The 25,055-nt window shown below is 36.0% G+C and overlaps 1 protein-coding gene across 12 annotated transcripts in view; it reads right to left on the reverse strand.

Moving 5' to 3' along the window:
* Positions 1 to 3,247: 3,247 nt before the first annotated feature.
* Tjp1 (tight junction protein 1) overlaps positions 3,248 to 25,055 on the reverse strand; it is a 227,924-nt gene continuing 206,116 nt past the window's right edge. For 3 of the 12 annotated variants that reach the window (XM_058576730.1, XM_058576754.1, XM_058576756.1), the window contains 14 exons: positions 24,835 to 24,917; positions 24,023 to 24,233; positions 23,639 to 23,739; positions 20,068 to 20,418; positions 19,493 to 19,732; positions 17,971 to 18,843; positions 17,746 to 17,843; positions 16,914 to 17,141; positions 13,851 to 13,901; positions 12,542 to 12,708; positions 10,117 to 10,594; positions 8,376 to 8,593; positions 6,996 to 7,139; positions 3,248 to 4,802 (listed from right to left, as the gene is read on the reverse strand). In XM_058576730.1, coding sequence (XP_058432713.1) covers positions 4,708 to 4,802; positions 6,996 to 7,139; positions 8,376 to 8,593; positions 10,117 to 10,594; positions 12,542 to 12,708; positions 13,851 to 13,901; positions 16,914 to 17,141; positions 17,746 to 17,843; positions 17,971 to 18,843; positions 19,493 to 19,732; positions 20,068 to 20,418; positions 23,639 to 23,739; positions 24,023 to 24,233; positions 24,835 to 24,917 — 3,338 coding nt within the window. In that variant the 3' untranslated portion in view covers positions 3,248 to 4,707. The remainder of the gene's footprint in view (positions 4,803 to 6,995; positions 7,140 to 8,375; positions 8,594 to 10,116; positions 10,595 to 12,541; positions 12,709 to 13,850; positions 13,902 to 16,913; positions 17,142 to 17,745; positions 17,844 to 17,970; positions 18,844 to 19,492; positions 19,733 to 20,067; positions 20,419 to 23,638; positions 23,740 to 24,022; positions 24,234 to 24,834; positions 24,918 to 25,055) is intronic. The other 9 variants (XM_058576741.1, XM_058576732.1, XM_058576753.1 and 6 more) reach the window with 9 other exon arrangements.

A 25,055-nucleotide genomic window follows, 5' to 3' on the forward strand; every position in this document is an offset into this window, starting at 1 on the left:
GATCACCTGGAAGAAACAAATTCTAGGCTGCAATTTGAAGAACATCTATAAAAACCTTGATTTTCTACAAAACAGTTAAATGTCCTAAACATTTTAATTTCAAATTAGATATTTTTCTATTTATTACATACCTTCTTTGTGAATTCCAAAAAACCCCCCTAATGTTGACACACCTTGTGTTAATAGTTCCTTTGCTATCAAGTGGTTTGAAAGGAAAGCACACTAAGTAACTGAACAAAAAACGTTTGATTTTTATTGTAACCAAATTATGAGATGACAATACAGTTTTGTGAAAGTTAGCACCTTAAAATTTATCTTCCCTGCACTCAATCTGGGGAAACTCTATTGAACAACCCAAGAACAGTCCATCTATAGAGCTGTCCAGCAGCTGAGATGACTCAACTTGATACATCAGTACATAGTCGTTTCCTAGCCACAAAGGAGTTTTCAAAGTGTAAGTCAAGGTAAACCAAAAATTCATTGTTCCCAGATGTGAATATGCTTGGTGGCCGTGCCTACATCTGCTGCCACATTCCTTACTAGCCAACTGCATCCACATCCAGTTTCAGGCCACTATCTCAGTCTGTGTCTAACCTTACCTGAGACAACTCCATCTGCGCAGTACCTCATGTACTGTACTAAGTGAACATTTGCAAAGAGTTGTCAAAGAGGAGGAAGAACCTATTCAAGGAGCACTTCTGGACGCTAAGTTTTCTATTAGCACATTAGTAGTACAGGAAAGAGCAAAAACAGGCTTCTGACCCTGGAACCTGGCCAAGAGTTATGTCACTGAGCCATGCTCAGCACTGTCAGAAGATGGCCTGATAGCAGAAATGTTCTTATTCCCATTGACATGAAAAAGCAGTGTTTTAGCCTTTTACTACTATGACCAAAATACTCGATGAGAACAATTGAGAAGGGCAAAAGTTTATTTGGGGCTCCCAGTTTCAGAGGTTCAGTTTATACACGACTTTGTCTATTGCTGTGGGCTTAAGGTGAGGCAGAAGATCATGGGAGAGCATCTCAGCAAAGTTGCTCAGCTCAAGGCAGGATCATGAAGCAGAGAGAAGGGGGATGCAGTGGTAGAAACAAACTATCCCCGACACAACCCCAGTGACCAAACTCTGCCAGCCACACCCCACCCCCCAGTCAGTCCATTCAAACGAGGATGGAGGGATCCAGTTGCAGCTCTTGAAATCTTATCATTTCACCTTTGAAAATTCTTGCATTAAGAAGAGCTTTTGGGGGATGGGGTTGTGCCTCAGTAGTAGAGCGCTTGCCTAGCATGCATGAGGCCCTGGGTTCGATCCCTAGCTCCACATAAACAAATTAAATTAAAAAAAAGTATTGTGTCCATCTACATCTAAAAAAATGTTAAAAAAAAAAAAAAAAGAGCTTTTGGAGACAACTCACATCTAAATCATAACAGCAGTAGATATTTAAATCTTGCCTGACAATCACGCCATACAGTGTTGAAGGCAGGTAGATACAAACAACAGACTTTTATGTTCCTTCCACTTATTTATTTATATGGAAGCCCAGTGTCTTGTGTTTCATATATGGAGGTCAAATATAACACTGAATAGTCTAAGTGAAACTTGACACATAACCTCACACTACACATAAAATTAATCAAACATAAATGTAAAATCTTTTAAAAGTTCTGAAAGAAAACTTAAAATTCTATGTTGAGGGTTAGACAAAATTTTCTAAGATATTATACTAAAAGTTACAATCCATGAAAGAAAAGTCATAAGCTGGACTTCATCAAAATCAACTCCCATTCTTGGACAATATTAAGAAAAGATTTGCAAATCACAAATTACACAATCAATGTGCATCTAGAATACATGAAGAGCTCTCAAAAATCAGAAAATAATCAATGAAATTTTTAAAATGGATAAAATCTGACCAGATACTAAACCAAAAAGAGGACATATTGATGGTGAATAAAAGATGTTTAACATCAAGAGTCATTAGAGAGATACAAATCAAAACCACAGTGAGACAGCCTAAAAGAATGGTCAAGATAAAAATTACTGACAAAACTAACAGCTGGTAAGACACAGAGCTGGATGGACCCTCAGCCTGCTGATAGAACTGCAAAATGGTACAAGAACTCTGGAAAACAGTTTAGCTGTTTCTTACAGGTTAATAACAACCACTTACCACATGAGCCAGTGATCCTGCTCCTAGATATTTAGCCAACTGAAATGAAAGCTTATGTTCACACAAAGGCTTGTATGCAAATGTTTAAATCTGCTTTATTTATCAACTCTAAAACCTGGAAACAAGCCAAGAGTTCCTTAATTAGGGAATGGATCAAGAAACTCTGGCATGGCTGTATATCACAAGAATACTTGGTAATCAAAAAGGACTGATACCTGCAACATGGTAAATGTATCTCAAATGCATTGCAAGTCTGTGGCAGTTTAGCCATAGATTTTAAGACTACATATTCTATGATTACATTTATAGGACACCTTCAAAAAGGCAAACTATAGGAACAGAAAAGACTTCACTGATGACCAGGAGCTGATTAGTCTACAAGGAGGAAGGAACTCCAGGGGCCAGGCAGAGAATGAGAAAATTGTTGTATAATTGTGGTAATGGTTATGACAGTATGGTTTATTAAAATTTGAAAAACTATATAATTTAAAAAGGGTTAGTTATGATATATAAATTATATACCTTAATAAAAAAGAAAGAAATGAAACAAAATCCACAAACATGGACTAAATCTATAAAGATGTTCAGTAAAACACTATGACAATGACTTAAACAGCAATAAAGATGGGTGATTAAACAAACCTCTTTCCATCTGTTGATGGGAGCACCTCCCTCCTTGAAAGTACTGGGGATGGAACCCAGGGCTTTGCACATGCTGGGGAAGTGCTTCACATTGAAATACATCCCCAGTTCCCATGTTTTCTGGGGAACAAACCATATGCAAATTGGTCCTAGTGAACATACACACACACATATACATACATGCTCATAGTGCTCTGAAGAGACAGTCTGCCTGCTTCTTTTTCCTACTCACTGGCTTTGACCTGAAGCCCTTCTGACCAGCAATGCCCACCCCACAGTACACACTGGCCACAGGGAACAGACTCTGAATGTGCAGCACCAGATCTGAGGCAGCAGCGAGTGACCTGTATGAAGAGGATTAATGTGTACAGGATTTAAGAGTAGGATTATAAAGTTTCATGAAACTAAATGTGGGCAAACAAACCAAACCAGAACATTACTTTAAAAAGTTTTATTCTGCAGATTTAGAAATTTGAGATTTTTAATAACCGCAAAAGAAATTCAGTCACACCTAATGATTGATTAACAGAATGTAGTGGTGTATTATCTAAACAAAAATCGTGCTGATGTGCCATAATAAATTGTCTATTAGTAAAAAAATACACTTTAGGGCACAGCATTGTATCACAAATTACAGTAGGGATACTTTGCAAGAATTTAATCAAACTAGAGAATTCTGAGTAACTGTCTTTTAAATGCAGCACTTAAAAATGTAACAACTCTGTGCATTCTTTTTCTTAAAAAAATGACCTTGTATGTGTCATAGAAATGCTGCTTTATTGCTGCAGAGGTCAAAGTTCAAGGCTCAAGAGGTACAGGAGAGAATACAAAGGTAGCCTTTCTTAGAAATTCCGTTTTGTTTATGTATAAAAAAGGTAAAGTTTATAAAAGTTAATTTACAAACCAAGAACAAAAGTGGTATGCACGCATTTATGTACAAGCATCCTTAAAACATCAAAGTTTCAAATGCCAAAAGAACAGAAAACCACTGCCCCTTGTCAAAAAAAAAAAAAAGAAAGAGGAAGAAAAAGAGAAAAAGGAAATTTCTAAATCATACCATACACCATTATTTTCTGCTAGGTGATTACACATTTCTGAAACCACCAAATTCACAATTTACTCAATCTTTTCCATGATACAGTATGTAGATGTGCACAAAAGCCATAAAAACTCAGTAATACATAGCAAGAACAATCTAAGAATTAAAAACATGAGGGTAAGGCATTCCTGCTGGTTAGTATTTCTGTGGTGATATGGTTAATTTATAGATCCAAAGAGGCCATGGAACCAGTCTCACATGCTTTGGTGTCCTCCCTAAGAAAAATGTGTTTTCATATACAATAAGTAATTGTCTTTATTTGACCCTCCCCCCTCCCCAAAGTTATAAATTCCCCTGCTGTACATTTCTGTTAAATCCACTACACTGGTTATATATTCCAGGTGCATTTAAAAAATGTGTGCATATTACCTCATGCATAATAAAATAAAATGTGTATGCTAGGCCAGGGCCATAATAAAGTTTCAAACAGTGTACTTTGGAAAGAACAGAACTGAAATGCACCCCCATTTACTGGCTGGTATTTTAACGGAAATCAGTATGTGAAGTTAAGCAGTGAATGTAAAAAAGTACAAAAATCATTACAAAACAAAATATCTTTGAACCTCTAGCCAATACCAACAGTTCTTCAATCATAAACATGCAGTCTGTAGCATGGTTTTAGACCATGGTTCAGGAGCATGCTCACTAATCTTCATAAGTTCCAACAAATGCTTAATACTAACAAATTGTAGTATCAATTCTAAGAAAAGTATAATACTTGATAGAGTGGTTCCATTTAAATTTAGTAAGTTCAACCCGGTTTCACATTATTTAATCAAATTCCTATATTTTAAGAATTAAAAATGGTCAATCAGGACAGAAACACAGTTTGCTCCAACAAGATAATTTGGATCTCCAGGAAGACACTTGTTTTGCCAGGTTTTAGGCTCACCTATGAGATAAAGAGAAATAAATGTTATTTATAGTTAACTAAACTGTTATCCATAACACTTCACAATTATGGGCAAAAATAAATACATTTATATTTGATATAACTTTCTTCTATATCTTTAGCATATTGTATATATATTAAAACTCTTAAGTGCTACATGTTAATGCAGTGTTGCTGGCAACAAATAATTTGAAAGCTGTTTCAAATAACTTTTACCGTTAAGTTAACTGGCCTTTTCAAATAATGAATGAAGTTATGTGCCTAGGACAGATCCAGTTTGCCCCTGAGTCTACATAATTATTAAAAACGTCTTTCACTTTTAAAAGTTTGGAAAATAATTATATGATCATCCATGTGAGAAGACATCTGTTATGTTTGTTCATAGACCAAGAAATTAAACTCCTGCAGAATCTATCTCCTAAAGAACCTTTCTGCCTTACAAAATCAAATCAAAATAAAAACCAGCAAGACCACCCCACCCAATTCTTGTTGTGCAACAAAATCATTTGTGGACCTTTAAAAACTCACTGTCTGTGTAGGTCTAAGGCAGGTAGTGAGCTTTTGAGCTTTTAATAAGCTCTTGGTGTTTTAAGATATGAAGCTAGCATTAAGAATCTCTGGACAACAGGTATTAAATGTAAAGAAGGCCAAAACATCTGTATGTCTCTGTGGCATCCAAGATGACAGTCAAAACCACTGACTTTTGTTTCCCTTACAGCAATAACTTTCAACCAGAAGTAACTGGTTCTGTGTCCAAGGGACAATGTCTGAAGACTTTTTTTTTTTTTTGCTTGACACAACTGGAATATAGTGGGGGGAGAGTCCAGAAGAGCCACCAAGTATCTGGTAGCAGACAGAACAGCCCCCACAACAAAAGATTATTTGGCCCAAATGTCAAGGGTACCAGTTGGGCATGTTTTCTATAGTAAGCCATACTACCTAAGTAGTATTTAGAGTCAGTAACATCTTATGATAGGATCAGTGCTTTCTAAACAGTGATTTAACTTCAGATACAGATGGGCTTGTGTATTACTGGAAAGAGCAAACTGTTCAGGTGATCAGAGAATTATAACAACTCTAGACATAAACAAAAACATCTCATCTTTAGTCTTGAGTTTTTGTTAGGATTATGTTAGTAGTTAAAATCTATAGTGACTTCTTGAGGGAATATTTATAGCAGCAACACATTCTAAAGCCATTTAGGATTCATACAGTTATATTTATCTTCTGGGTAAACATACTCAAACTTAACAGAATAAGTAATCTAACACAACTTATGTTTTATCACATAAAATATTGGATATAACAAATGTGGAAATCATTAATCCTTAATATAGTATCTGGAAAAAGATCATTTAAAAAGCAAGTAATTATCTTAAAGATCCCATTCTAATTTGGTTTAGAGCAAAATCAGATCTCATGGTATACTATCTGGCTTTTGGAATATACATTTTAAATGCAGTTTCAACCTAGGCTAATAAAATGTTTAATGGAGTCCTTGAAGAAATAGATTTAATACCTGGCATGTTAAAAGTTATTTATTTTTTTCTAAAAGATGGAGTATTTATAAATGAGGAAAAATGCTACTTATATACAATTTTTTTTTGTTGTTGGGTTACTTTAAAATATGCTCCTACTATAATCTTTATTCCACAACCTCTATTTGATAAATCTACTAATTTATCAAAAATTCAGAAGCAAAACTTTAAATTCTTATTTCTCTATACTAGATTCTCATAGAGTGATGTTCCAATAATAAAGACAGTTCCAACTGGTAACTGACTTAAATCACTTAAGGAAGTGAGAAAATGTGAAAATGCAAGAGAAACTTTGAAATTATGATCTTAAGAGCAAAAAGTCGTTTAAAAAATAGAACTTTTAGAGTTTTACACTGAAAAACCATGGCCAAGTATGATCACAGTGGAAGATCTTTTCTCTTTTAAGTTTCTCTGGTATACATGTTTTTTAGATTAAAAAAAAAATTAAAAATAGTAACCAAAAATAGAAATAATTACATGAAGGGACCAAATCATTTCAGTAAAATGATAAAAATTTGTTGACACTGATGATGCCTACAAGGCCACAGGAACAGAGGTAAAGATCTGCTAACATACAGCATGGGAGCATGATTAGCCTAGTTTTAATCAATGACAGTACCCAAAGCCCCCAGAGGACAGAGTGAAGACAGCATACCCGACGAAGAGTCGGATGATTTTAGAGCAAAAGACCAACCGTCAGGAGTCATAGACGCACAGTGTGGTAAGCGCAGTTCCACAGGCTTCAGGAACTTGAGGCCATGGGGCCCACACATCACTAAGGGACTCAGCAGAGTTTCACCTGGAGTTAGGGAAAAGGACAGGCAAGAGGTGAAATGAGGATCTTTCTTCTAGACACATAGTTTTCTCCTCACCCCACTTCTAACTATATACTATAGAGCCAAATGGGATTAGTTTTCTATAGCACTACTGACCCATAACAGAAGCCACAAATTTAATTCAAAATTTTCTCACAGCCAAATTAGAAAGTAAAAAGAAACAAGTCACACCAATTTTAATATTTTATCTAACTCAATAAAACTGAAACATCATTATTCCAAAATGTAATCAATACACTAACACTTTGAAATTAGTATTTTACATTTCTAACACCTTTCAATTCAAGATAGCTACATTTCAAGTGCCAAATATCCACTGTAGCTATTAGCTACCACATTCAACCATATAGGTCTACACTGCACAGCATATTCAAATGTACTTTCCACAAATGTCACTTTTATCTTCCATTTCTCAAGTCTGTTATAGACTTAGTTTAAGAAATTCATGCAAGACCAACATAATCAGTCCTATTGGTTTTTAAGACAAGCTATCCCAAAATTAGCATGTAGAATCAGATTTCAGTATTCTGGCAAAATATAAGTAAGCAAGCTAAGGTCAGTGTAGTCAGAGAAGTAAAGTACTGTTAAAAGACATAATACAGCTCATCATAATTTCACTCTGATAAGTCCAGGAAGATTGTGAAAACAGCAGCATTCCTAGTTCCTTAGGAAGCGCAGATACACTCTGATGTCTTCTAAAAATATTTCATTTATTCTACTGAGTGTTTACTAGTGCTAGCTTCTGGAGTGATGAGTAAGACAGCCCTGCCTCAACAGCATCTGTAATCAGGTGACAGGCATGGCAAAGCCTTTCTGAGTGGGGCTCCTTAATCCATCTCCACAGATGAAAGGGTAGAATGGTTCAAAGACAAATTTGGTTAGGTCAGCCAAGACTGCCTGGCAGCCATGTGTGAGGGACATCTAGTGGCCTATCACCTGCCAACACTTTGGATTTCATCATGAAAGTAAAGAATGCATTGTGGAAGGTCACTGTGGTTCCACTATGGACGACCCACCACATGTCCATGATGCTGCTCCCTTTCACAGAGCTCATTTGAGAGGTCCTCCCTGTTGGAAGGAACATGCTGTGGTTGGCCCAGAGTGAACAGAGAAGCTGCTAGCTTTTATCCCACAGGGCAACTTTAAAGTTACTAGAACTAAGCAGAAATATAAATAACATTTACCTAAATAACATTTACCTTTCTCTTTATCTAAAGGTGGGAGGATGCTATTGTCTCGGCAGACCTTGAAATAGATTTCTTGCTCAATTCCTTCGGGAATGGCTCCTTGTGGAATAATTATACTAACACCAGTTTCTATGGAACTCAACACCCCACCGTTGCTGTTAAATATGCCTCGGGCTGTGGCAACCACAGTATGACCATCTTCATCTTCATCTTCTTCCATAGCTGAAGGACTGAGAGTTCAGAAATAGCTAATAAGTAAATTCCTAATAACACACAGGAGTTTTCCCTTTATTAACTATTTAATAGGTGGTTTCATTTTATTTCTACATACGATCAAGAAGTTACTTTAACAAGATAAGTTTTTAGTCAAAGATTTTACCTAGAGAGATAATTAAGCATATTTTTTCTTAGAGAAATCAATTGTATTTCTGATAGCTAGTTGAATTAGCATCATTACTGACTATGCAATATGAGTGTATAAAATCTGATATCTTGGCTTTTAATAAAAGAAGGACATTTCAATACCCATCAACGTATTACTTTTTAAAATTGATGGTTAGTCACAATTTAATTGGTAGCATTTTCTTTAATCTTCTTAGTCATACATGTAACTATGGTGTTTACAGCTGAGAACATCTTAGATTTGATAAAGTCTCTCTAGGATTTTAAAGTGTGCAGATGCATGGCCCTTCCTGAGCATTCCCCGACCAAACAACCACACTATCAAAGCCAAGGCTTCCAAGGTTACGAAAGTAAAGTCCCTGGTATGGGTACATCCCAAAGATCCATGAAAGAGAAACTAGGTTAACTTAGTACAGAAGAATATCAAAGGTAAAAAAAAGATGTGGTATTAATGACTACTTAAAAAATGGAGTTTATCAAGACTTTCTGAAGTAAAGTTTTAATCCTGAACTTAAGGTGGGCAGAAAAATGGACCAATAACTTAGAAGCAGATAAAGGGCAGCTGCAGCTTCATTCCAGCATGACTGGAGTGTGAGGGATGGAATCTTATGGCACAATTGCAAGATTAGCAGAGCCCACTGCCTAAGGTGGTAATACCATATAGTCCCTAAAAGTAGGAGTCCCCTGTGGCCCATCCCTGACAACCTGTGAGTTTGAAAACATAACTGGACTTAGGAGACTGATCTGATCTGATATGTGGCCAGATGGGTCTGGTCAGTCACTAATGAGAAAACAGAATGCATCTGAGTGAGATTCTAGGTAGGTTCACTTTGTCTCATTTGCTCAACCATCTTATTAGTAACTGTTGTTTCATAATTGCAGTTTTTGGGGTTATTACATCTCTATTTTTCAGTATCCATGATGAACAAATAGAAGATGAGTAATACAGGTACTCATTTTTCTAAGATATTCTTCAAATATACCTCACCAGTAGAAGTTAGGAGGTTACAGGAAACCATGGTCAGCTAAGAGTATGGGCTTTTAGGTCAAATGACCAGGGGCTGAATCGGGTTTACCTTGCCCTAGCTATGTGACCCTGGGCAAACTGTTTTCTGTCACAAATGGATAAATGACAATACCTACCAATCATACATGATTATTAGCTTTTTAATGTTATTAACATCTGATACCTCCCAGAGATACAGAATGATATTCAAAACAAGGACATTGTTTAGTTTATACGTAGAATTACAATTATCATTTCAAGTCCAAAATCACATAAACTATACTGAACTTAACATAAAATAAATCAAAGGGCTAATGTTTACACAAAGGCAAATAAGAATCTTACCTCACAGGAATAGCTTTAGGCACTGTGCTGATATTATTTATTTGATATTTAGGCTTATCTGCATGGATGGAGAAAGTTTCAACTCCACTGTCAAACTCAGGAGGCTGTGCTGAACTGTGTCCTTTCATAAGAGTTTTTGGAGAAGTGGGAGCTTTTGAAGACAAGTCAGGTTTATGTACAGTTTCACTTGGCAGAAGATTGTGATTGAATTTTGGACTTTCAAACTTGCGTTCAAATGGTCGGGCAGAACTTGTATATGGTTTTGGTGTGAATCGATTGTATGCTGGAGTGATCATTTTCTGAGTCTGCTCAGCTCCGTTAACTGGAGCTTTATCTGAAAAATTTTTCTGGGGATAGAAAGTAGTCTGAGCAGTCTCTTCTCGGTTTGGTGGTCTGAAAGTTGTTGGCTTACTTTGAGATGGAGGTGGGTCTGGTTTGGACACTAAAGAATTCTGAAAATCCAGTGATACTGAATTACCTGAAAAACAAACATGAAAACATTTTTTAAAATTTCCTGAAAAAAGTTTTAGTAGCCCTCTGATGTCTTGTCTAGCTCAGCTTGTCCTTGTGCTGGAGTAGAAGCCCAGGTCTGGGTAGTACACTCAGAGCTATTAGTGTACTCTGTTGCCTTGAATTCAGGGTCATGCTGTAAGGGTCCTGACCTCCAGAGACTAGTGTCTGAGCAACCCTCTTCCAATATCCACCACAAATTAGAAACAGAATGACAAATTTGATTCATTAAAAATTTCAGTAATGAATAGCTCACCATGACCAAAGTTAAAGAAAAGAGCCACATATTAGAAGATATTTACAAAGTATACACCTAATAAAGTACTAACATCTAAAACCTAGAAAGAATACCTATACATTTGTTTAAAAAAAAAACACCACCACCCTCAACGAAACAGAAAAATGGGCAAAAAATGAAAGTGGCAACTAGAGTGCCCATTAACTGTACAGTAAGATACTTGACCTATTAGGAAAATGTAAAGCAAACCCCAAAATAAACCATTAAATACCACTTCACATCCATTGGAATGGTAAAACTGAGAAGTTCAATAATGCCAACTATTGATGAAGATGTAGAACAACAGGAATTGTATTGCTGGGGGCAGTGTAAAAAAAATACCAACTGAATTATGTGAAATTAAGGATAAAATAGTACCAATGCTTTACACACTCTTCGATAAACAGAATATGGAAATGTAAAAATAATGTTTCTTTTATTAAATCAGCACAGCTTTGATACCCAAATCAGACAAGAACATTACAAGAAAATTATTAATCCAAATTCCTCATGAATATAGTAATATAATTTACCACATTAAGTGAATGAAGGAGAAAAATCATTTGACCATCTTAATACATGAGAAAAAGCATTTGAGAAAATGCTTTCAGCAATCTAGGACTAGAGGAAACTTCCTAACCATGATAAAGGACAGCTACAAAAAACCTACAGTAACATCATAAGGGTTACATTAAATCTTTTCTCCTTAAATCCATTATGTCTTGGCATCCCATATATAGGACACCGATAAAAATTTAAACCGAGCAACGAATATAACTGTTGCTCAATTTAAATTTTTATAGGTGTCCTACATGTAGGACCCTGGGACATAATAGGTTAAGATGGGCGAACCTGCGAAAGATGTCTGCTTTAAGCATTTCTATTCAACATTTCACATTTCAGGAGGTCCTGGCTGGTGCAATAAAGCAAGAAAAGAAAGAAAAGGCATAAAAGATGTGAAAATAAGAATTAAAACTGTCTTTATCTGCAGATGTGATAGTGTGTGGAGAAAAATCTCAAAGTAGTATCAATTTAGAACTACATAAAATTTGTTGGTTGAAGACTTACATAACCTGAAATTTGATTCCTATGTAAATAACAAAGAAGTTTGTTGGCACTAGCAAAATGTCTGTCAACAGGAGAATGGATAAATACATTTGCTATATTCCTAAGGTATAAGATTACATAGCTATTTGAATGAATACATTGGATATATGTTATCTGCCTCGTTGAGAATTTTACCAAGAAATTAAAAAGACAAGGTGCTAGAGATAACATTTTATGGTTTTCTATGTCTACGTGTAAAAATGGAACATAACAATTTTTAGAAACCATTCTTCAAAAGTATAAAAATTTAGACACACTGGTAAATCTTCTTCCAGAAGATTTGAAGACTAGCATAAAATTAAGCTATGTTGCAACAAGATTAAGATCTGTTAAGCTAAAACACTTGTCCAATATAATGGTCACAGTCATAAAAACAGAAGATATACTTTTAAGAAAATCCTTAATGTTCACTGATCCTAGCCCAAAGATTATTTTTTAACATATAAACCACTTAGCTTAGAGAATACAAGAATTTAATTTTATAAGTTATCACTATATTATAATAATAATGTCAACTTGTGAACTTCCTACCTTCACCATGTGATCCCTTAGAATGTATGTGAAGAGAAGAGCTGGTGACAGGCTGAGCTGGCTGGGTGTACTGTGAGGGCAATGGAGGAGGAGGAGGGGTGGCCTGGATTGGGTCATAGCGTTTCTCACCAAATGATCTATCCACAGCATCAGCTTCTGGTTTTCCCCTATTAGGAAAAAAAAAAAAAAAGAAAGAAAGAAAATACCAACCCCTGAATATGGACTCATTTACAAAACAAGTTCTCATTCTTCCAAATATCCGTAAACTAGGGAGAAAAAAAAAAAATCCAAAAATTTCACAATTTTTTTCTCATGAGTATGGATAGTTATTCTATCAAAATATACAAACAAATTCAACAATTCATCAGCACGAGAAATGTCAAGACAGCACAGATACTTAATAATATTAGTAAAACATCAAGAAAATAGCAACCAAAAGGTGGATTAAGTTTTGGGTATAATTTTTAATAATTGCAGCACTTACAAAACAATAATGGTTGGTAGGTTTAAGGAAGTCTTACAAGTATTTTATAAAATACACCTTGATACAAGTCTTCCTTAGACCCATTTCTGAGTCCTTTATAGACTCACTTCCGATTTTATATCTTAAGGTTTTAAAGTCTTGGAGTCCGGTATACTTACATCATCATAAATGATGATGCCAGACACCAGAGATTGGCAAATTTACTCACTGAGGTGCCAAACAAGTTTTTGGCTTTTTGGGGATATGGCCTCTGTAACAACTATTCAGCTTTGACATTTTAGCAGCCACAGACAATAAGTCAATGAATGGGCATAGCTGTGTTCCAGGAACACCAAAAAACTGAACGTCTCTTACTTTAAAATCTCCCCTTGATTGACCAGATAATTTTGTTGTTGTTACTGACTGCTAAAGCAGCAGATATTACTTTATTTTGTGAAGCTCATTTAAGTCAAATTGTTATACATATTTTATTTGTTTCAGATTGCCAATTGTTAATATATAACACACAAAATTCAAACAAAACTTCTAAATAGACCCATAATTGCAACATTGTCATCTAAACCTTACTGCAGAGTGCCAAAGCTGCACTGGCTTTATGTGCACAAACAATAACATATACATTTCAAATACATACTTATTTTAATAGAAGACTTTTGTGAAGATAGCTAGCCTTATGATTAGCTTTAAAACTATGCTGTCATTTTGAACTTTCATGCATTTAGACTAAACATTTGGAGATGCCACTAAGATCTGGAAGTGCACATAATGCCAGTGACACAGTGAGGGACACCTCAAGTAACAACCTCACATTAATGCCAGTCTTACCACTTGACGTTCCTTTTCAAGTAGTCATAGCTAGTGTAAGAGCCAAGAAATCTAGGTGATGGCAAAGCAAGCGCAATAGAAAACATGAAAGAAAATGGTCAATCTAACTAAGTAAATTTGCAGCAAATGGAACTCAAATGTCATGTCAAAATATTAACCAACATCCACCATGTCAATGTCAGCATAATTTGGTTCATAAAAGAAAATTATCACTGTCATTTAGGAAATTACCAATATATTAATATACAGTAACCTGTACCCTGCCTGCCTACCCTCCACATATTTTAATTAGTTAGGGTTGCCAGTGAAAAGCAATTAATGTTTTTGAGCGCCACTCTCCTTCACCTTCTGCTGCAGTTGCTAATGGTGAGCAAAGAAATGAACCAAGTTGGGGATGAAGCTCAATAGTAGAGCACTTGCCTAGCATGTGATAGGCCCTTGGTTCCATTCCCAGTACTACACCACACACACACATGCACGCGCACACACACACACACACACACACACACACGGATAAAAGAACCAAATGAAGAACCAGTAACCAGGGATAATCAGTAGATTCTGAATATGTAAGAGTGAAATGTTCGAAAAAAGAAAAGGCCTGGTCAGAAGAAATTCTCCAAGTACAGACACATGAAAAAGTGATAACGTGACAGCTATACTAGTTCCCTAGCAGGGTAATAATAAATCAGTAAAAGGAAACATGCATACCTTCGAATCACGACTATGATTAACACACATACATTATACATTCTAGTAAGATTTCATTAATCTCAAGTGGCAAGCTAAGCCCTGTGATGGGTGGATCCAAAGCTTCCATGCTTACTTCTACAGTCTCTCATTTAATGTTCATATGATACAAAAACAATTTGCCATCAATCTCTAATACACTTAAGTTTTTGTGGTACTGGGTATTGAACCCAGGGCCTCCTACATGCTAGGCAAGTGCTCTACCACTGAGATACATCACCAGTCCTACACTTAGTTCTCTGAAAAGCAAAACAGATGTTATTTTTCTTTCAAAGGCAATAAATATATCCTTGACCAGCAGCAAACACTGATTCTTCCCCCAGAGCTGTGTTAAGGAAAAGTTGGGTGGCTGATGCACCTACTACTTTGTGTCCTATGTTGAACTTCATTCACTTGACAAATAATTACCAACCCTCTACTGTATATCAGGCAGTATTCTAGACTCTGTCTGAAAGTTACATATCACAAATAAGCTATTAAGTCTTTCTAGAAAGCCAAAATAATCCAAAATCAAGTATGCCTTTCAACTGGGCATGGTAGCACACATTACAACCCAGCTACTAGGAAGGTTGAGGCAGAATGATCACCAAGTTCCAGGCCAGCCATGGGAACACAGCAAAACTGTCTATTAAAAAAGTGTCTGGGGACATAGTTTAGTAGTACAGCACCCCTGGGTTCAATCCCTAATACTGGTGGTGGTATAGTGGTGTGGGAGAGTGTTTTTCATTTAATTCCCTAGCAAAACTTTTACTTACTTCTTACAGCTAAATGTAGTCTTTTAAGGTCATATCTGTTCATCAAACATGCAAAAGGATAAATAAAATAATTAAACTACATTGCTGGGCCCTTTTCTGACAGGAACGGAATGATATGAGTCTCATGGTGTATGTAAAAATAATTACTGTAGGATATATCCTTCTACCTTGCCAAAGGTGAGCTCATATGAGTCTTAATACTCTATCTAAATGTTACTGGGCACCTGTATAGTTTGTGCTGGGGGAATGTATGATAATGTCTTACATCAATCCCCACTATAGCACTCAGTATGCATCTGTATTTCTCATAAACTGTTTTCTTCTACATGCATAAAGATTTAAATAGTTGGAAAAAGAAAGTCTTCACTTCAAATAATGTACGAAGACAATTAAAATTGGTTTTTAATGTTTGAGGTTTAAAAGTATATTCTAAAAGAATTTTCAGTCAATAGTAAATGACAAATGAAACATGGGTTGATACTACCCCAAACATTTGGGTAAATAAAAATCTAGGTGCTTTTCATCTTTGACACAAAACTGAAATGGCTGATGACTTCTGATGTGTCAACTTCTTTACGCTACACACTATAGTCCCAGTTATTCAAACAATCATGCAGGTGCTGTTGTAAAGGGACCTTTTGGTTATAATGCCTCTCATCAGCTGATGTTAAGTTCATCAGAAGGAAATGATGTGTGTGAGCCTGACATAATCAGACAGAGGTCACAGGTCTTCCCTGAGCTCAAATACTTCCCAGCAGCTGGTTTGAGGATATGAACCCACTGGTGCCCATGAGGCTTTATACCCAACTCTCTGCACCAGACCCTATGAATTAGGCTGCAACCAGAAAAAAAAAAAAAAAAAGAAAAAAAAAATACCAGCAGGAGACACAAACATACCAGGAGGGAACAGATAGGGAAAAAAAAGTCTATAAAAAAAAGTGTCTGGGGACACAGCCTAGTAGTACAGCACCCAAAGTGAAGAAACTTGGGGATCAGTCCCAGCTCTGCTCTATCATTTCACTTCATTTAACCTTGGTTTCCTTGTCTATAAAACTGGACCAGAAATCTGTAGTCCCCTCAAGCTTCAACAATGAAAAAGACAAGTTTTTTTCTTGCTTGGATAAATAAAACCAGAACAAACAATCTAGTATTTCCCTCCAGTGTTCCCTTCATAGCTCTATTTTCATATTTAAAAAGTAAGAAAAAGAATCATCAGTGAATGTATTTAAAAAAAAACAAAACAAAAAAAAAAAACAGATTTTACCTAAAAATCAGGATCTTTACAGTTTACTCTCCTTCCTCAAAAACTCTTGATTTTAGCATGTTTTCTAAAGTAAAATATATATATATATAAATCTGATATCAGAGATTAAGAACACACATTTAGCACTAGAACATATGTATAATAAGGAACTCCTAAGTCTAAGAAAACCATGTATTATGTGAAACTACTTTCTTAAAAAAATATATTGAACTTCATGTTAATAATTGTGTTTTACACAATTGAACCTTTATATTTCATCTAGTTTAAAAAGTTGTCTTAGGTGAAATTACTTACTTAGAAGAATAACCAGAAAAATTTGGTTGATTCTGAGAATGAACTGATTTTGCAGGCTCTGAGAGATGGCTGGCAGGAATGTGTGCAGAAGGTTTGTTCTCAAAACTTCTTCGGTCAAAGTATGAGAGCTGTTTTCGATAGTATTCTTCATCTTCCTCCGGATCATAATGATTTGATCGGACAATATCTTCAGGTGGTTTCTGTTGAGGTTTTTGAGGTTCTGGGATCCTGGCAATGAATAAAACAACTTTTTAGACTGACTACTGTGATTTTTGGAATCTGTACAGTCAAAAATGGATATTTGAAGCCATATGTGGTAGTGCACACCTGTAATATCAGCAATTAGGGAGACTGAGGAAGAAACTTGCAATCCTCCTGCCTCAGCTTCCTGAGTGTCAGGGATTACAGGGGCATGTCACAGAGCCCTGCCTTAGCACCTCTCTTTAAAATGCAGAAAACAATAGTGTGGCCTCATTGTGCTGATATAATTATTAGCACAATGGCAAGAACATTATGCATGCTCACTAAATGATTACTTGTAGTGACTTAAACCAATCTGAAATTGCCAAACATAACATAATTAGGGCTTTAAATTTTTTATTAACCATTTGCTGAAAAAAAAATCTCTTTTCAAAAGATTTATTTCTTGAAGGTACACATTATCTGCTCCTTCCTTAGGATCAGTATTCTGATTAGGAGAGTAGGCAGTTTTTATTTAAGAAGAAATCCTCTCTTTTTTACAACTCTCCTCTGCTAACACAGAAGACTTTCTCACTAATTAAGAGTAAATTCCTGGTCAGTTCTATGTATAAACGCCACAAAGTGCACCCACCTGTAAAGAGTTTTGTCATGTTCACTGAATTGATTCTGAGAAGTGGCTTTAGGACCAGTAATGGAAGCACTTGGAGGTTTAGATGCTACTTCTGGAGGCTGCAAAAACAAACAAGATCGTTACCAAGCAGGGTTCCTTTAGGAGGGAGGGCACAGCTAAGAAGCATTCTAAACTGCTATGCACTCTCTGTGCCTATGCATTCAAGGCATACAGAAACACGTTTACCTTAAAGTTGGCAGTGTCATTCGTATCCTTTTTGTTCTCCAATGATGCAGATCTTTTGTTTTCAAACATTTTAACTCTGGTGAGCACAGATTGTGGTTTCATTGCTGGGTCTTCCTCTTCTTCAGTAAGATTTGGGGGAGGAGGCAGTGGTTTAGTAGTTGAAGGCAGAACTTCTGGTTTATGTTGAGATGAAGGTATTAGAGGAGGAACAACTGCAGCACCATGGAGAGGCTCATAATGGCCTGCTTTGGAGGTAAATCCTTGTGATGGTACTTGCTCATAACTTCGTGGGTACTGATCAAAATACTGCTTGGGATCAGAAGACTTAGGACCAGCTGAAGGATAGGGCTGTGCTTCTGGTCTGTATCTGTTATGCATGTCATATCCAGGAGCTGGTTGTTCTTCATGTCGTAGGGAGGAGGTTCTAGGTGGCTGTTCATATCGTGGTCTACTGTCATAGGACAGAGGGGCTGGCTCTTCAAAACGTGGAAAATACCCTCGTTCTGAGGACTCTTCAGGATGCTGTCTGGAGTCAAGGTCTCGAGGGTGCTGATTATCAAAAGAAGGTCGAGGCTGGTAGGACTGTTTGTCATCATAATATGACCATTGTTCTTCATATGCAGGAATTCGATCCTCATATCGTAGGCGATGGTCATAGTTTCGAGAAAACTGGTCTGTATAGCTTGAGGAGTCGTATCTGTATGTGGGCTGCTCAAGATCTCTGCTGGCTTGTTTTTCCACATAGGGAACTTGAGCTTCATAGGTCATGTTTGGCTCTTTGTCTGGCCTCTGGCCTGTGTGACCAACAGTTGGTTGTTTCAAAACATGATTCTGTCTCATCATTTCCTCAGGATATGGATCCTTTCTATATACCTGTACAAAAATTTCACATTTAAGGACAAAGTTTTGTTTTTATTCTAGTATATTTTTATTAAACTATGATTGAATATTAAACTATGATTTTAATACATGAAAATGGTATGTTTACCATTTATTACCAAGATAGACAAATTAGTAAAAAAAAAAAAAAAAGCTAGTTTAAGTGAAAGCTCGAAGTTTATAGTGCGGGTAGGGACTTTTAGGTTTTAGCATGTATTAAATGAAAAGTGAGTTAAAGATAATTATTAAATTTAGTAGAAAATTAATGCACTCAACTACTGATTCCACTTGATTCTGACACTGAAAATCAGGAAAATTTATGGACACCATGATTTATATGAACTTAGAAATGCTTGGATACGTCTCAACTACATATTAAGAAATTCTGGAAAATACTAAAAACCAAAAATGAAAAAAAAATATTAAGAGCAAATCTTTAAAAGGCCTTTTCTCAAATAATCAGTATACCACCAGAAGCCATGCAAACTACAAAACTGAAATGATTTGTACCAATTTGAAAGCACCAGAGTGTATAAGCCCACAGTAAAAAAAGCAAAAGGAAAACTTAAAGGGCAAAGCAAAAATGATCATGTGCTAGATTGATGGAGAGCAACAAATTAGTGCAACACTGCAGCACAGGTACCTTTGTTGGATCTACATGCGACGACAATGATGGCTCTTGGTCTCTTAGCATTATGTGAGCTGCCTCTGTACTTGGTGTTCTTAAAGAATCAGCTTGTGGTGAGTAAGAGGTGGAAGGAGCTGGGGTGGGCTCCTCCAGTTTGACATTAGTTAAATTTACATTATGATTAACTGCAGAGGTTGATGATGCTGGGTTTGTTTCAGGCGAAAGGTAAGGGACTGGAGATGAGGCTTCTGCTTTCTGTGAAGTGTTTAAAATATTTTAAATATAGTGTTTATGTTTATTGCTAACTTCCCACTTCAATTTATAGTGATTGGCAGACATATATTTTAAGTGTGCTGAGTAACACTGTTAAACTATGACCTCATGTACTAAATTCTTTTGAAAAGTTCAGAACATTGGCTGTGTAAGATTAACACACAAAATTTAGAATTGTCCTTGGTACTCTCAAATTGAGTTAAAGATTAAGTTGTAATCTAGAGAAAGGACAAAATATACCTTTTGAACTCAATCACCACATTCTAAAATTTAATAATGCACTTCTAACTATAAAACGTTGAATGCTTGCTGCTTACCTGTTGAGAGGCTGTCTTAAATCCAGGGGAGTCTATTCTATGAATAGGTTGTGGCTGAGCTTGTGGTGAGTAAGGAGGATATGTTTGGTTTTCATGATGCATTCCAGAGGAGTCCTCTCTTACAGGCTCAGAGGACCGTGTAATGGCAGACTCCGGTGGAGTCCCAACCTCATCATTAAGAGTTTCATCTAGTTCTTGATCAGTGTAGGCCCCGCCTTCTGTATCTGTATCTTCATAGTCAGAAGTGTGTCTACTGTCCGTGCTATACATTGAGTATTCACTACCTGGGGCTGACAGGTAGGACAGACGATCATCATGCAAATCAAGGTCATCACTTGTAGCACCATCCGCCTGGGTCAAATAAAAGTAAATTAAAAATTTTATTCAGTAGTTCTTTAAGAGATGGCCTTTATTTTACAAGGGAGATTGAAAAGGATACTTTTCTTTGGAGAAATCATATCTATTTCTTGAAATTTCTGGTCACAAAAGGTCAAGAAGATTGTACAAGCACACATGCAGACACACATAGCATCCCTTGAGATCTGAAGGCCTTGGATGAATGAAATATTGGTTGATCAGTCAGGACAAAACTGGATTCCAGGGCTCAGCCCCAGAGGACAATGAAGGAACTGACACTACTCACGTTCATAAAACCTACTCACTAGATTTTTAGACCAAAGTAAGGTGAAGAGAGAGAATGCTACCAAACCAAGCTCATACAAACAAGGACATACTGACAGAACAATGAACGTGAGAATAACTATGAAAATAAACCCACAGCTCAAGTTGCGTTAAGAGATAATACATTTATATTAGAAAGCAACTTTTTAAAAGTTGGTATTTGACCCTAAAAGCTTTTATGAAACATAACAGAAAATCATCACCTACATGGTGGTTGCCCATTCAATCAAGAAGACATTTTTATTTATTTTTCACAGAAGTAGTATCCAATGGATGGAGAAGTAGAAATGCAGTTATGTTTCTGTTTTTCAAGTAATTTAAGAGCTGAATTTGTTTCTAATGGTATACACTGACTAGCTTCTAAGTAGATAAGAAAGAGAAAAGTATGTGAGGGAAAGGGAACTATGGAGTTCCAAGTATCAGGCTGTCACTACACAGTAATTTGAGACTAGTACATGGATTAAATAGAACAGTCCCTGAGGATCTTGCATAGATACTGTTCCTGGTTAGGCATGAGAGTCAAAGGGTCTGAAAAAGGGCCCAGAAGATAGAAAATACTTCTTCCATTTTATCATGGACTGAATGATAATCATGAAACTCTTGTCCAGGAAGACGTATTGCTATTTACTAGCAGGCTGGGTTGGCTCTCCAAGTTTGCTATGCCAGATAACACTGTCTTTGGAGTTGAGCTGCCTGAAAGGAACTTTCCTTTAAGTCTTATGCTTGGCTCTGTAGGAGCCTGACCCTGAACACTGCCTTTCTGATAATAAAGACCAGGGCATGTCATGCCTCCCACTGGCTCTCGCTTTCATCAAAGCACATGCTAGGCTGGGAAAAGAGAGAATCCAGGGATATGCCCTGTTAGAGCAGAATATCTGACTGAAGTCCCACTGCTTTCTGAATGCTATAATGGCTGCTGCAAAAGAGAATTCTTGCTACTAATCTTTAACGTGTCAGGAAATATTTAAGGCCTGGGGAAGACTCACTTAAAACTCAACAATTCGTCTAGCTTCTGCACCTTGTTTGAAATGCAGAAGTAAGCAACAACCTTGGGTTGTTTGGAACCAGGAACTGGTACATCTACACAATAAGAAAGCCTCAGGATGACTTTTCTTGATTGAGTAAAGAACGTACAAGAGTGTGTCAGATCTTGCCAAAAAGAACTCTTCCTAGCAATTAAGTCAAAGTAGTTAGTTCAGGAGAATGTCAACGTGCAACAAAGTGGTTTTATTTTACTAAGGGTAAGGAATGTATCTATTAAGATACAATCCAATAGAAGGGGACAGGAAGAGAAATCAAACTTGATTTGAACTTTTTGTGACTTAGGAAATGCACTGATCTATCCTAATAATTATAAACTACCTACATTTTTTCATATAAAAGACCTTTATTTTAAAACCAAGCAAAGAAAGAAGGTACATAATATCACAAAGAGAAATTATAGAAAATTAAGAATGTGACTTAAAAAAATCTCAGGTAATCATGTTTACTTTGTGCATTTGGGGAAGAGATTTAAAGACTTATTCCAAGGGTTCACTAGTGAAAGCTGTTAACCTGCAAGCTATCTACCTGACAAAGAATACTAACAGAATCACGTAGTTACAGAAGGTTAATATGAAGACTACAATCCCATTTTACCAAATGCAATGAAAATAAAAATTGGAAATAGTGTGTTGATGTAAAGTGGTGTATTGGATTTTTTCCACTGTGTTTTTCCTATCAAGTGTCCCAGCTAACATGTAAGTTATTCAGAGTGGTCTTATGATCTCATTTGAATGGTCCATCCCCCAAACCGGTACATGAGAAAATTCATGGTTCTAACACGTTTCTACAGGTGAGAACAGTGACACTACCTCTAGATATAAACATTTAACATTTCTTCTTGCAGAGGCCACATGTTCCTAAATAAGGGATACATGGTCCTATGCATGCAGCATGCACTGCCAGAGCACTTGTACCAACAGCCAGGCAGAGGAAAGAAGGGGTCATGCAGGGGCAAAACACAACAAAAACAAACCAACAAGGAAATACAAAAAGCAAAACAAAAAACCAGAGATATTCTCAAAGTTCCCTAACCACCAAAACTTTTTAATATTGCACTGATCTGAAGGTAACAGACATCAAAAACAAAGCTTCTTTCAACAGTATACTTTAGAAAACAACTCTCCAAAAAAAATAAACAGAACTTTCCTATCAAAAAAGGAAAGTAGTTATTTTAAAGCTGGCCATTTGGGTGTATATAAAAAGCAAAATTCAGAGCTAGAAAAGATCTATTGCTTTGTTCAATATTCCCCAGTATGTTGTAAGAATGAATGTTGGCAGGTGCTGAGTAGAAGAAAAAAAAATCCCAAGGTAAAAATGTAAGGAAATATTTTTAAGTAGGCTTTTTTTTTTTTAATTTACAAGACTTTTTGGAACCTTTAATACACTAGTGGCTACCATGACACTCGAAGAGATAAGGGCTGGTGATATTTCCCACCCACTGCTTGCCTTTAGAACAAGTCCTGACCCGTGTGCACCAAGGACAGGACTTCAGGAAACATTCATTTAGGTCATCCAAGTCCTCTCATTTTCAGAGGAAGAAAATGAAGCCAGGTTAAAAGTTGTCTTTCCTCAGTCAGAAAGAGGCAGAGTCATAAATGTTTTCCATTATCTGAGAATTCTTTTAAGGGAGAATCCCACAGGAGTGGTAGTCCATTAGGGAAGGAAATTTAAGAATCTCTAACTATTAAAAACAGTAGTTATAATCTCTACAAACAAACGATAAATGCATGAAAGCTAACTTTTCTAAAATTATTCTAAGATCTTGATCCATAAAAAAACAATGGTAACTTAAAGGTATCTACCTAACTTATCAAATGGGTTAAAAGAGTATTAAGAAATTTCTTACCTTTCCTTCAGAAACCCATACCAGCTGGTTTTGTTGTTGCTGAATTGCTTCTTTCAGTGCACCATACCAACCATCATTCATAGAATTTAAGTTTATTGTAGCTGAAAATAAATTTAACAATGTAGTTTTATGTTAAAACACTGCCCAAAGTTAGAAAAATTCAGTCAATTCTTCTTAAAATCATTATTGAAATGATGGTAGTAAAGGATACAAACATTTAAAATTTCTATTTTGGCATTATACACATTTTCTTTCAGCTGTTAATATAATGGGAAGCTTTCCAAGTAAAGGTCATCATATAAGTTTTTGTATGTGAAAGACATGACACTTTAACCTATTATTGCTGGGACATTTTAATCTAAAATGCAGCCTTAATATACTCACTTGTAAAAAGATGGTGGTTGTTTTTACGAAGCTTATGAGATCGTTCATATAATTTCCTGGCACTTTTCCGAGATTCTGGACACAATCTCATTCTCATTGTTTTCACACCTTGTTTAGAGTCAGGGTTAAGGAATACAACAATTGGGTACCACTGGGCATAATTAAGACGATCAACTGCATTTGGTGTTACATCTAATAAAGCATGTTTGTCCTGGAGACAGAAAGAGACAAGACACTGTTAATTAAAAATCTTCCTCTTCAGAAAACACCACATCCTATACTACCTTTCAATTCTAACAATCATTTGTGTTCTAGAATGTGTCAGGAGTACATATTAAAAACTTTGTAATCAAAAGTTAATTCAAAACAATTTCTAGCTTTTTAAAACCAAACCAAACCTTTAAACCACCATATTTTTAGGACTTAGCCTCCCACAAATGGAAAACCAACAATATTTATTTGTGCTCAGTTAGAGAGCAAATAAATGCAACAATTAAATGTTCCTGACATTCCCTTATTGTGTAAGTTAAGGTCACCTTGAATTGAACTGATGTAATATAAAGAGTCTGTTAATTACATCCAAACATCATATACTTTTTTGCAGTAACAAAAAATCATTTTTTGGTGTCTATAATAATACTATTCCCTTGAAGGCAATCATTATTAAATGCCTTTCAGTGGGGGCTTCTCTTATGGTATGTCAGTAATAATCTTAGGAAAACTACCTTCTACTTTCAAATTCATCAAATATCCCCACTTAAAAACAAACCATTACAGCTTATAATGAAATATAGCAATTTTTAATAACTTACCTGATCTATTATTTGCTTTATTGTATGAAGGCGAATAATGCCAGAGCTACGTTGGTCAGTTCCAGCATCTCGTGGCTCACTTTCTATTCATGAAATAGGACAAATACAAAATATCATATTGCTTAGATCAGAATTTCTCAATTACTGGGCACTACTGACATGCTGAAATAATACTTTGTTGTGGGGCTATTTGCATTTTGGCCTGTTTGGCAGCAGAAAAT

The sequence above is a fragment of the Marmota monax genome, unplaced genomic scaffold (genome assembly GCF_021218885.2).
Source record: "Marmota monax isolate L192 unplaced genomic scaffold, Marmota_monax_Labrador192_F-V1.1 WCK01_AAM20220418_F8-fsc00005, whole genome shotgun sequence".
Lineage (NCBI taxonomy): Eukaryota > Metazoa > Chordata > Mammalia > Rodentia > Sciuridae > Marmota > Marmota monax.